This window comes from Brassica oleracea, chromosome C9 (assembly GCF_000695525.1).
Source record: "Brassica oleracea var. oleracea cultivar TO1000 chromosome C9, BOL, whole genome shotgun sequence".
Taxonomy (NCBI): domain Eukaryota; kingdom Viridiplantae; phylum Streptophyta; class Magnoliopsida; order Brassicales; family Brassicaceae; genus Brassica; species Brassica oleracea.
Window position 1 is genome coordinate 2,894,543 of NC_027756.1, and position 11,313 is coordinate 2,905,855.

The window sequence follows — 11,313 nt, forward strand, 5'->3', positions numbered from 1 at the left end:
CAGGAGGAGAAGTACTTTGCTTCTTCTGCTTTATGTGTTTTGTTGTCCCCAGTTCTTTTTTTTTTGGTTTACTTATCACCGCAGGATTGCACTCGTGAATCTATCAAACGGCTGAGATTTTAGTGGAGTACGAGGACTATTTTATCCCTGTTGTAGACGGGCCCCACTTAATCGTTTAATAATTAACTTTCATTCTGTTTTTCTCAAGCACTGAATTATTCTGGTTATGAAAGCTCTGCTCAATTAGACTCTTTTTTTTTAAAGAAGAAGATGTCAATGATAATGATTTAAAACTCAATAGTTTAACTGAAATTCCAGAAGATGGAAAAATAAGGCGGCCATCAACAATGATTATTGAATTTCTTCCACTGATGCAGACATCCTAAGACCAAATACAATGGTGATACTCCCACATGACTCCTTAATCATATTTTAAGCTTTTTTTTTCAATAGTTAAGGATTCGGATCTAAAATATTCGTCCAATGGTGATCCCGAATAAGGAGTCCTTAAGAATAAAATAATATTTAAAAAAAAAAATTAAAATTGAAATTTTATTAATTGCATTATTAAAAAAAAAAGATACAATGATTGAATACTATTCCAAAGAGAACTAATTATTAATCTTGATTACCAAATTTATTCCAAATGTTTTCAATCGATCATGAGTTTGCCTATCACGAAGATCATTGCGGTCGGAAAATGTATCATTGAACAATGTAAGAATTTCGTTTAGGACCTCCGAGGTTCTGGAAGATTCTCCTTCTCGAAACCCTATCTAAACCCCCAAAGAATCCCGAAATCGATTTATCCCCAAATATTTTTGAAACCCTAATTTGAAAATTTTCTCAAATCGGTCGAAATCCGAGAACCAAACCCTTAATACAGAACAAACAAGATGGAGAGTGATCTCTAATCGATAAATCTACGAGTTAAAGCTTCGATTTACCTTACACGAGCCGAGGAAGAGAGATCGAGCAAAATCGTCTCGAAATCGCCTTTCTCTCGAGAAGAAATTTTTTTTCGGTTTGGCTCGAGAATGATTTTTTTTCCGACCCTACACAAACCAAAGACAAAATCGACCCACTCACCACGTGACACGTTGCTAAGGATTGAATCCTTAAGTCCGCTGCGACGGACCAATCCTTCGTCAATTTATCGCTAATAATAGTATTTAATTACAATTATGCTTAAGGATTTGTCTTATGGACCGGGTGAAATCCGCCGTTGGACATGGTCTAAGGGCATGTTTATTGGTACAACCCTATTGGGGTCTCTTAACCAATATTATATAATTGACGTAATTGGAAACATGTAATTTTCTATCCTATATTGGTACAATCCTATTGGGGTCTCTTAACCACATCTCCTTCGTCTTCATCGTGACATTGAGCTTCAAACATCTTGTACCAATTCGAGCACTCCTTCCTCGATCACCATCCTTTCACAACTTCAATCTTCACCGCGAACTCCTTTAAACTCTGATTTTTAACAAATCAGAAAACAAAATCTGATCAAAACGACCAAAAGCTTTATTCAATCAATCAGAAACAGAGATAAAATAAAACACTTGAAGAACAGCTCTGGTTCAGATTGAAAACACCACAAAAGTCTGCAACTGCGAAAATCAAACCCAAATTTACAGAGAATACTGTCTAGAGCGTCGATTTTGAGAGGAAGAAGAAATCCATTTTTTTACTTAAAACGAAAATAAAATAAAAAAAACAACATATTTTTTAAACCAATAAATATCAAACATGTGGCAGTAAAAAACGTCTCTTATTGTCCTTAAATAAAACACGTTCCTTCTTTTTTTTCCTATTTTTGATTTATTTTAAATATGTTTTTATCTAAGAGATGAACTTAAGAGACACCGATAAAGATGCTAGAATAAATAGCTTAGGTGATGTCGATGGATAATTATATTTAGGATTCACAGCCCAGAACAAAATGACTCAAGCCCACTAATTGGCCCAACAATAAAACTACTAAACCTCAAGGCTTAAACCCTATTTTTTTCCCCAACATATTAGGCGGCGGTGAAGCTTTTACCGGCGTCAGAAGCTTTTTTGTTCTTCGTGCTCTATCCTCTTTCTCAAACCGAAGTAGCATTCTCCAGACGACTTCTCCGAACCTGCTTCTTGTACGTGTTTCTCTTTCATACTCCTGTGTGATTACTCTGAACTCTCTGTTTTGGATTCTTCTTTTTTTTTTTTTTTACTTTTATTCGATTTGATTATATATACAAATCGTTAATCGTGTGTAATAATGGTATACGCTTGTCCTTTGGATCGATTCTGAACAAGTGTCGTGTTTTTGTTTCTAGTGGTCAGACCACCAACTGCAGTTTAGATAATAATGTCGGAGGTTAAACCATTGATTGGTCTTAAATGGGAACCAAAGCTTCCATGCTTAGCTTTAGACTCCAAAACTGGCTCCAGCTCGAGTAAAGTTGCTGAGAGTGGTTCTTCTCTCTGGACGTCTAAGTCTGAGCTCGTTGATGGTCTTTGTCTCCCGCCTACTGATCCAAAGAAAGTCAACAAGATGATGAGAAAGCAACTCAAAGACACCACTGGTTCTAACTGGTAAATCTTTGCTTACCCTTTTTTTTATATGAAATCATTTTGGTTAGAGGTTCACGTTGTTACTTGCTGTTGTGGATAGGTTTGATATGCCTGCACCTACAATGACTCCTGAGTTGAAAAGAGACCTTCAGTTACTCAAGGTAATGTGTTTCTCTGATTATGGTTTTCAAAACTTGAATTCTAATTTTGATCTTCTTCTTTTTTTGCGTGCAGTTGAGGAATGTAATGGATCCTAAGAAACATTACAAGAGAGTTGCTTCCTCTTCGAAACTAGCTGAAAAGTATTTCCAGGCAAGTCTCTGAGCTCCAAACTTTATCAAGACAATAACCCTTTTTTTTTTTTTTTTTTTGGTCTTGTTCTTTTTGTCTTAACACCAACTCTTGTTTTAAAAACCAGGTTGGTACAGTAATTGAACCAGCACAAGAGTACTTTGATAGAGTCACAAAGAAGAATAGGAAAACAACTCTTGCTGAGGACTTGGTGTCAGACCCCAAATTTTCTCAGTACAGGCAAGTTACTTCCATTGTTCTATTAAGAAACTGTGTGTTGCTTAGATTCTATATCATAAGAATTAAAAAAAAAAAACTGCATGTCTTAGGCTAATTGATTGAATAACGTTTAGTTTGTTATTCATCTAGTTAAATCCATGTAAACCTCGCTGTGATTCATTTAGTTTATAAGTGATTTTGTGTTGGTTGATTCATTCACAGGAAGCGTAAAGTGAGGGAGATTGAAGAGAAGAACAGATCTAATCAGGATAAGAAGTGGAAGAGAAAGGGAAGCGACTCCAAGAAAACAAAACATAGAAGGCACTGAATTGCTGCATTTATCAGAGAATATGATCTCTTTACCTTGTAATGACATACTGTTGTTGTTTTACAGCCTTGGTTTGAAGGATTGGTTTTGTTTGTCTACCTGTCGGTTCGGATGATTAAACAGCGTTGATGGAGATTGAATAGATCATAAAAGAGTATTTTGATCTGGTGGTTAACTTAACTAAACATTATTGTCTAGTACAAGAGAATAAAACACCCATGGCCATGGGGTCGCATAGGAAGCTGCTCGTTGATTACTGTTTTGAGGTGCAATAGCTGTGTAACATCACACAGGAAAATCAGTATCAATATGGGCCTTGTTGGGCCGTTTCACTATTATTTATCATTAAGCCCATTATCTTCTCTCTTCTTCTCCTCTTTCTTCATCTTCTCATCTGTTTTCCACTTCTATCAAGAGCCCTAGAAGAATCTATCCCGTGAGATACGAACACTTTAACATTCAACTCGTTTCCATATAACGAATCTAGGCATGGCGTCTCCTGAGCAATCAGAGAGAAACTCTACTGGTTCGAGCAGTGTATCCAAGAAAGTTTCGGAGATCTGGGAGCGAATGAACGAAGGAGTGCCAAACAAGCGATTCAATTTCGTCTCAAAGACCTCAACCTCTTCGCCTCCCGCTGAAAAATCACCTAACAGCGTGAGACTCTTCTCTCCTGCACTCTTCTTTTTATCACACTATCGTCTTAGATTTGAAAAGTTTGATCCTTTCGACTCACAGAAATGGAAAAGCTATCTTGGTATTGACGCGAAGGAGAGGGACAAAGCTGTACAAAAGGAAGATAGCGTTTCGGTTAGTAGCGAGGAGGCTAAGCGCATTGCTGCTGCCGCTCTAGCTGCTGTGAGAAACGCAACCGCAACCGCTGCAGCTGCTTCGAGCCGTGGCAAGATTGAGGTCAGAACAAAATGACCTTTTTTGTGTGTGTTTGACTCTGTGTAGTTAGAATCTAAGATCTCTCAGCTGTCTTTGAGCTAAGAGGTTGGGTTGTGTGTGATTAAAGTCTCTGTCTTTAAGTTTATGTGAATGTGCTTTGTCTTGGTAACGTTAGAATCTAAGATCTCTCAGCTGTTTTGAGCTAAGAGGATGGGTTGTGTAATGATTAAAGTCTCTGTGTTTAAGTTAATATGACTGTGCTTTACCTCGCTAACGTTAGAAACTAAGATCTCTCAGCTGTTTTGAACTAAGGGGGTGGAGTGTGTGTGATTAAAGTCTCTGTCGTTAAGTTAATATGACTGTGCTTTGCCTTGGTAACGTTAGAATCTAAAGTTCTGTCAGCTGTTTTGAGCTAAGAGGGTGGACTGTGTATGATTAAAGTCTCTGTCTTTACGTTAGTACTCGATTGAAACCTTAGTTAAAGCTTGTTTTTGTTTGAGTTTGAGTTAGTATTAAGGAAGATGGATGGTGTATAAACTACAATCTTTGTGTTATCTTGTGAATTGCAGATAAGGGAGGTCAAAGACTTTGCTGGTCAAGAAATCGAAGTGAAGAGGTTAGTGGAAGCGGGTTCAAAGGAAGCCTCCTCATCCTCTGCGGGGGCGACTTCAGGGGTTGATGCGGTTCTTGAGCAGATTAAAAAGAAACAGAAGCTGAGCGTTTTGGACAAGACGAAGAAAGACTGGGGAGAGTATAAGGAGGAGAACAAAGGTGTTGAAGATGAGTTAGATAAGTACAAGAAGAGCTCTGACAAGTATCTTGACAAAGTTTCTTTCTTGGAGAGAGCTGATTACAGACAGTTTGAGAAAGAGAGAGATGCTCGTTTAGCTCTTCAGTCCAAGCGAAGACTCGATGATGTCTAAAATGTGAAGACTCTTCGTCCTCGGCTGTAAATATTCTTGTTTTCTTGATGTAGTGGATGATATCCACATGAACTACATCATGCATCTTTACAAAACCATCCATCGATAGACTTTACCTTAACCAGCTTACCAATCATTTTCACATATACAACTGAGGCCAGGTTGTGGTCAGTTCAGCTCGAGCAAAAAGCTTTCTAATGAACTTTTTGAACATTGCAATAGAAATATCGATGAAACATACATATTACATTAAGCTCGAAGATGTGTTTTTGTCTAAAGAAAGAAAAAAAGCATTTGGATCTAAAGATCAACGGCAGGAGGAATGTCGCCAACGGTGAGATCGACTCCATCATCTGGTAAGTCAGATCCGAGTGGTCCTAGTATCCCTTCAGAACTCAGCGTCAGTCCACTCTGCTCAAACATACACCAACAACATTAACTTATCACTATCCTCAACCAAAACCAAAGCTTCTCCGGTTATTGATCACAATCCAATTTAGTGAACAAACCAAACCAACAACATAGTTCTTGCAAAAGAACCAATGCTGTAAAAGAGGCAAGGCCAGTGGATAGAGTCATACCTCAGGTTGGAAGCGAAGCATATCTGCACGGGCCATAGCTTCTGCTTGGGCGATTCTCTGTCTGAACGTCTGAGCCATCTCCTCAGCCTTCAGACAACAAAAGAAAAATTAGTAAAATGGATTGAGAGATAGAGGGAACTCAGAGAGTACTTCAGTGGTAAATAGTGTTTACCTTCTCGAAAACAAATTTTGGGTTGCGAATCATATCACCAGGTGTTGGCTCCAGCTTCTTTGTCGAGAGACTCACTCTTCCCCTGTCACGGTCATGGCTCAGTATCATAACCTGTTAAACATTATAAAGTTATGTATCATTGCACTTACATTCAAATCAAATAGAGTTTTAAGAACATTTATGGTAGAAAGAGACCTTAAGAGTGTCACCGGGCTGAAGAACAGTGGCGATATCCGAGACACGGTCATGACTGATCTGACTGACATGGAGAAGCCCATTGATTCCGCCAATGTCAATGAATGCACCATAAGGTTTCAAGCTCTGAACAACTCCGAGGACCACAGATCCGATTCCAAGCTGAGCCTGGCTGTCTGCTACAGCTTTACGGTTGCTGAGGACAAGCTTTGTTTGTTCCTCATCAACCTCCACAAACTTGAGAGGTATCTCTTTCTCAAGTAGCTCTTCAGCTGCTGCTTTCTAATAAAATGTAGAAGAACACACATCGTTAATCAGGTTTTGTGTGTTTTGACTTAAAAGCTCTGAGACAAAGTACTAACCGATGATATTTGAGAAAACGGCACAAACCCACGAAGACCCTCCACCATAGCCACCAATCCACCTTTGTTAGCACCAATAACCTATCCAATCGCTAGACATTGTTAACCAGAGAGATCAAAGGAGAAGCAAAGAAGTTCCAAAACCGTACCTTAGCTTTAACAACAACATCCTCAGCCTGAAGCTGCCTGCATCGTTCCCAAGCGAGTTCGTACTGAATCATCCTTAAGCTCAATAGCAAACTATCGTCACTCTCGTTCTCACCAATGATGACAAACTCCTCCACCATACCGGGAACTATACCAGCTTCCTCCACATGCTTGATTCTGTGAATGCAAGCCTGCTCAACCGACAAGTAAGCCGACGATTTCGCAGAAATGTCGACTAATGCACCGTTTGCGTCGGTCTTGAACACCGTCCCTTTCACCTGAAACAATGCCACAACCACAGAATGATCACACAACTCTACAGAACCAAAACGCTGTCGTTTTATCATCTTAGTTTTTCTCAAACTTAAAGGCAAAGCAACGATTAAAGCTCCAAAGATTTTGTAAAGTAGAACATAACTGAACTAGTTTGGTCTATACAACAACAACTCGAACTCAAATAACAATTACACTCAAAGTTCGAAACTTTTGACAAAACCCACAAAGATATTGTAAAGGAGAACATAACTGAACTAGTTTGGTCTGGTCTATACAACAACAGCTCCAACTCAAGCAACGATTACAGCTTAAAGTTCGAAACTTTTCTTAAACCCCACAAAAGATATTGTAAAGTAGAACATAACTGAACTAGTTTGGTCAAGAACAACAGCTCGAACTCAATCAACGATTACAATTCAAAGCTCGAAACTTTTCTCAAACCCCACAAAAGATATTGCAAAGGAGAAAGAGAGAGAGACAAACCCTAGTGCCGATTTCGGAATTGAAGTCGTATTGCTCGATAGCGGCTGCGAAATCGTCGACGGTGAAAGCTACGCCTTCCATGGGAGCAGTTCTGCAACGCTCGTAAGCGTCTTCGAACATCTTCTTAAGCTCGAGCCTCTCTCTCGTCTGCCCGCTGGACATCGCAACGGCTGCGACGATCGTTGGAGACACGGAGGAGGATTTGTTCTGCGGGAAGTTCTTGGCGGCTCTTCTCGTTAGCCTAGAAGAGGAGGAGAGTGGAGAGCATCTCAGACCCGTGAAATGCTGAGCCAAAGACGCCATAGCTTTTTTCACTCCACTCAGAGAGTTTATATCTGTTTCGTCTTCTATGGCTCTTCCTGCGTTTTATCGTGCGAGGTAGATAAGAGAGATGATGATCTGGACTTGGTCTATCTCAGTTTGATCGAACGGTCGAAACAACTGCCACGTTGGAGTAAACTACGTGACGGTTATTAATCATCTAAACAGCGCGACGTTTATACCATGGGCCAGAGGAAAAATTGAGAACTGAATAATTAATATTTATCTTATTTAAAAACTATTTGAAAATAATATTTATCATAGTATATGTTACTAAGAATAGTTATAGAAAAAATACTACATACTAATATGTTTTCAAATAATGCATAGTTGTTTATATTTTCAAACAAATAAACATATTTGGTATATATACAAGAAAGATTGATAATAAAATATACAGCTTTCTTGTATACGCACTATCAACCTGAAGAATGAAACAGTTTCTATATGACATAAGTAACTCATGTATACAGAGATCATGTTCCAGCATTGTGCAAGGAAGATTATATTTGCAGAAACCAATTATGAATCAACTCATTAATCATGATATAAATAACAAATGTTGATAAGGAATCAACAAACAGGCTTTGAAGGTTTTTTCTACTCGTTCTTCCAAGCATACAGAATCAACGAAAAACCAGAACTTTGAGACTTGGAGTTCGTTGTTGTTGTTGTTGCCATGATGTCCTGTGAGAAAGACAAGCTCTTATCCGAAGAAGATTGACAAGTCCTGAACATGAACACTGCGTTTCCCGCTGAAGAAGGCATCCCAAATAACCAACTATGAACATCCCACAGAACTTCCACAGCCATTCTATTAACAACTATTGTATCGTTCCCACGAAACTTCCACTTAAGACGCTTCACCTGCAACAACGTCTTCCCATCCACACGAACAACGAGACAAGGATCAGTGACGCTCGTGTCACACTCAATCACAAGATCATGTATTCTAACCCCATCTGAACAAAGCTGAGCCTTCGTTGCGAACTCTCTCTTACCAAAGACATGCTCTTTCTTGGCGACGAACACCGCACCTCTAGAGGAAGGCGAAGCGTTCGTCTTCTTGAAAGCTTCTTTCTTCATATCACCGAGAAGCAGAACCATCTCCTTGTCTACAACAACGCCCACGTAGAATCCTCCCAAAGCTTCAGGTCCTGATCCAAACTTCGCAGACGCCAGATCCCAAATAACATCGATGCTACAGGAATAAACCTCTAAGCTCTTGGACCCTTTTCGTTTAGTGAAAAGCCAGGGCTTAATCTCGACTTTACAGAGGCTCTGGTTACAAGAATCATCAACACCAACGGTCACACTCTGACCCATCAGAGTCTTGGCCCACGTCACAGTGATCAAACAAGTCCTTCCTCGAATACGGCACTGGTAGATGCAAGTGACCAGATTCTGAGCGTTCTTCCCGGAGTTTGAAGGCGATGAATCCGCAACTTGGACTCCATTTTCACCAAAGCAAGAAGGAAAATCCTTCATCTCTCTGCGGAATTTCAACGAACACTTGGTGGGCAAACTGCGTAAAGCTCAGGACTTTTAACACAGATGAACTTGATTGAGACAATGACGGGAGCTATAAGGTCGAGAGGAAGAAACCCAGAAGGAAAAAAGTGAACTTTTGTTTACCTGAAGAGACGGATGAATCAAGAACGCGTCGGAATCTGAAGAATCCTCATACGAGTCTCGTTGATTGGATCCGTCGTCTCCAAGGAAAAGAGATTTTGATAAAGCCGGAGAGTAAGGAGAGAGAGAGAGGAGGAAGCAAATCGCCAAAGTAAAGGAAGAATATTTTTTTCTTCGATAAAAACTGAAAATGGAGACGACTGATAGAGACAAAAAGGAGACTCCTTTCACTCTCAGTGCTATTATTACCGTGTAATAAAAACCTAACTAGAATTGAGTCGGGCATAAATTGACATCCAGAGAGAACTGTACCAAACAAACAAATAGAATTGAATATTGACAATGAAGACTTTGCTATTTTTGTATGAATTATTTATTTTTTGATAATTTGGGTTCACATATCTTTGAAGATCAGAGATTGTATTTGTGTGTGATTTTTGAATTTTCTTGGCACACTTTTTTGGGATAAAAACGTTAAGATTTATACTGTTTTTTCTGTTTTTAGTTATTCAGATTAAACTACCAGTTACATAAAATTAAAGAAAAAATATTTGAAACTAGAATAAAGACAACACTTAAACAGAAGTTTTAATCTAAGAAGGAATGAAGAGTTTTGAAAAAAAAAACTATTCCTTTCTTTCCAAATTAGTTAGATCACAACTTATAAAATGAGTTTGACAGCAATGGTTAGGCAGCTCTGAGATTGCTGTCTTGGCAAAAAGATCCAAGATATGGTACTGAGGCAAATTAAATAATTAATAACTTCAGAGTTGGAATGAGTCAATCGAACATACAAAAATGCAAGCACGATTTCTATAAATGTAAGTCTACGACGCCATTACATTAGTTTTTCAAAAAACATATTTTGGTCTTGTAATTTTGGCCATTGCGCATATGCATTACTTTAAGACACTAGGCATCATTTATTATAAGTTTTATTAATAAATACAAGCATACATAGGGTTTTCATCTTCCATCTACGTACATAAATGATATTTATAAGAAAACACTATTGATAGTAACCATCATCTCTCTCTCAATTTAGCCCCTTTAATTCTATCTCTCTCTAGTTGTTGTTTTTTTTTTTTGTTAATATTTTAATAAAAAGCTATGTCGTTGTCATTTGGTTGGATCCGGAGTCCAGAGATCGTATGGTGAATAGTTTAATGTGTTTCCGATTTAGAATAATGTGTTTTAGTTACAAAACTCCAAAACTATGTTGTTTTCTTTTGAGAACTGGCTTTCAAACCAAAACTATATTGTTTGCCTTAATTACCATGTTTATGTCGATAGATCCAAATCCATTAATTTGTAAACCGATAACATAAATAAACAAAATTTCTGACCAAGCCATTTCCATGAACCTATTTATCAAAAATGTCTAAGAAAGTAATTTTGGTTTTATAAGTATGGAAGGAAATGGTATTCACGTGTATTCTTGTCTATAGAGTAGTTGTCATGCGTTACAACCCAATTTTGGGGTCATCTTTCTTGGACTTTCTGGGCCTTTTCTTGTATACCTTTGTTTTAATTCCTTTTACATGTAAAGTGGTGCACATGAATAACATAATTAAAATAAAATATTTTTTATTACTGGAAAACCAAATATTTTTGGTGACTGAAAAAATAAATTAATTATAACTTTTTGTAGTTACCGTTTGTTACGAAAACTTAATTTCAAACAAAGAAGCGCATACATATGTTGAAATAATAAAAGATGTGGGTTCCACTGTCACTATTTACACAGTGATTTTTCTTCTATAAATACGAAGTTTTTTGATCATTTGAAAAACACGATTACACCATCTCTTCTCCTTTCTTAATAACAAATTCTCTATTGTTATCAGTGTTATCTCCTATCTACGGGTATAAAATTTTGCTTTATTTAAATTCCTGCGATATAATAAAATTCCAGTTCTTTTCATAACAC

The 11,313-nt window shown here is 38.0% G+C and overlaps 4 protein-coding genes across 7 annotated transcripts; 2 read left to right on the top strand and 2 right to left on the bottom strand.

Moving 5' to 3' along the window:
• Positions 1-2,009: 2,009 nt before the first annotated feature.
• On the top strand, positions 2,010-3,542 carry LOC106315977 (rRNA-processing protein fcf2-like). Of its 2 annotated transcripts, none has more exons than XM_013753832.1 (6): positions 2,010-2,141; positions 2,325-2,583; positions 2,663-2,723; positions 2,797-2,874; positions 2,981-3,097; positions 3,299-3,542. In XM_013753832.1, exons 2-6 carry the CDS (start codon positions 2,357-2,359, stop codon positions 3,398-3,400), a joined length of 585 nt encoding a protein of 194 aa, XP_013609286.1. In that variant the 5' UTR covers positions 2,010-2,141; positions 2,325-2,356; the 3' UTR covers positions 3,401-3,542. The 2 variants fall into 2 exon arrangements, with proteins under 2 accessions (XP_013609286.1, XP_013609285.1); XM_013753831.1 differs by having other exon boundaries at positions 2,981-3,093; positions 3,295-3,540.
• A 258-nt stretch (positions 3,543-3,800) lies between these two features.
• LOC106318726 (craniofacial development protein 1-like) lies at positions 3,801-5,335 on the top strand. The gene is made up of 3 exons (XM_013756840.1): positions 3,801-4,057; positions 4,139-4,312; positions 4,861-5,335. The coding sequence occupies exons 1-3, from the start codon at positions 3,890-3,892 to the stop codon at positions 5,212-5,214; spliced, it is 696 nt and encodes a 231-aa protein (XP_013612294.1). The 5' UTR covers positions 3,801-3,889; the 3' UTR covers positions 5,215-5,335.
• Positions 5,336-5,392: 57 nt separating this feature from the next.
• Positions 5,393-7,786, bottom strand: LOC106318725 (30S ribosomal protein S1, chloroplastic-like). Its single transcript, XM_013756839.1, has 7 exons — positions 7,431-7,786; positions 6,674-6,949; positions 6,525-6,605; positions 6,163-6,444; positions 5,968-6,078; positions 5,796-5,882; positions 5,393-5,625 (listed from the first exon to the last, which is right to left on the bottom strand). The coding sequence occupies exons 1-7, from the start codon at positions 7,731-7,733 to the stop codon at positions 5,515-5,517; spliced, it is 1,251 nt and encodes a 416-aa protein (XP_013612293.1). The 5' UTR covers positions 7,734-7,786; the 3' UTR covers positions 5,393-5,514.
• A 387-nt stretch (positions 7,787-8,173) lies between these two features.
• Positions 8,174-9,617, bottom strand: LOC106313493. 3 transcript variants are annotated; one of them, XM_013751305.1, is made up of 2 exons: positions 9,387-9,616; positions 8,174-9,243 (listed from the first exon to the last, which is right to left on the bottom strand). In XM_013751305.1, exon 2 carries the CDS (start codon positions 9,237-9,239, stop codon positions 8,352-8,354), a length of 888 nt encoding a protein of 295 aa, XP_013606759.1. In that variant the 5' UTR covers positions 9,240-9,243; positions 9,387-9,616; the 3' UTR covers positions 8,174-8,351. The 3 variants fall into 3 exon arrangements, with proteins under 3 accessions (XP_013606759.1, XP_013606758.1, XP_013606757.1); XM_013751304.1 differs by having other exon boundaries at positions 8,174-9,293; XM_013751303.1 differs by having other exon boundaries at positions 8,178-9,276; positions 9,387-9,617.
• Between the last annotated feature and the right edge of the window lie 1,696 nt (positions 9,618-11,313).

Excerpts from the sequence above, each read along its gene's own strand:
- LOC106318725 (XM_013756839.1), bottom strand. The coding sequence starts at position 7,733 with ATGGCGTCTTTGGCTCAGCATTTCACGGGTCTGAGATGCTCTCCACTC. Across the intron at positions 6,606-6,673 it reads ATGTTGTTGTTAAAGCTAAG|GTTATTGGTGCTAACAAAGG; the intron begins GTACGGTTTTGG and ends GCGATTGGATAG. Across the intron at positions 6,445-6,524 it reads CGTTTTCTCAAATATCATCG|AAAGCAGCAGCTGAAGAGCT; the intron begins GTTAGTACTTTG and ends ACATTTTATTAG.
- LOC106318726 (XM_013756840.1), top strand. The coding sequence starts at position 3,890 with ATGGCGTCTCCTGAGCAATCAGAGAGAAACTCTACTGGTTCGAGCAGT. Across the intron at positions 4,058-4,138 it reads CTGAAAAATCACCTAACAGC|AAATGGAAAAGCTATCTTGG; the intron begins GTGAGACTCTTC and ends TTCGACTCACAG. Across the intron at positions 4,313-4,860 it reads CGAGCCGTGGCAAGATTGAG|ATAAGGGAGGTCAAAGACTT; the intron begins GTCAGAACAAAA and ends TGTGAATTGCAG.
- LOC106315977 (XM_013753832.1), top strand. The coding sequence starts at position 2,357 with ATGTCGGAGGTTAAACCATTGATTGGTCTTAAATGGGAACCAAAGCTT. Across the intron at positions 2,724-2,796 it reads GAGACCTTCAGTTACTCAAG|TTGAGGAATGTAATGGATCC; the intron begins GTAATGTGTTTC and ends TTTTGCGTGCAG. Across the intron at positions 3,098-3,298 it reads AATTTTCTCAGTACAGGCAA|CGTAAAGTGAGGGAGATTGA; the intron begins GTTACTTCCATT and ends ATTCACAGGAAG.
- LOC106313493 (XM_013751305.1), bottom strand. The coding sequence starts at position 9,239 with ATGAAGGATTTTCCTTCTTGCTTTGGTGAAAATGGAGTCCAAGTTGCG.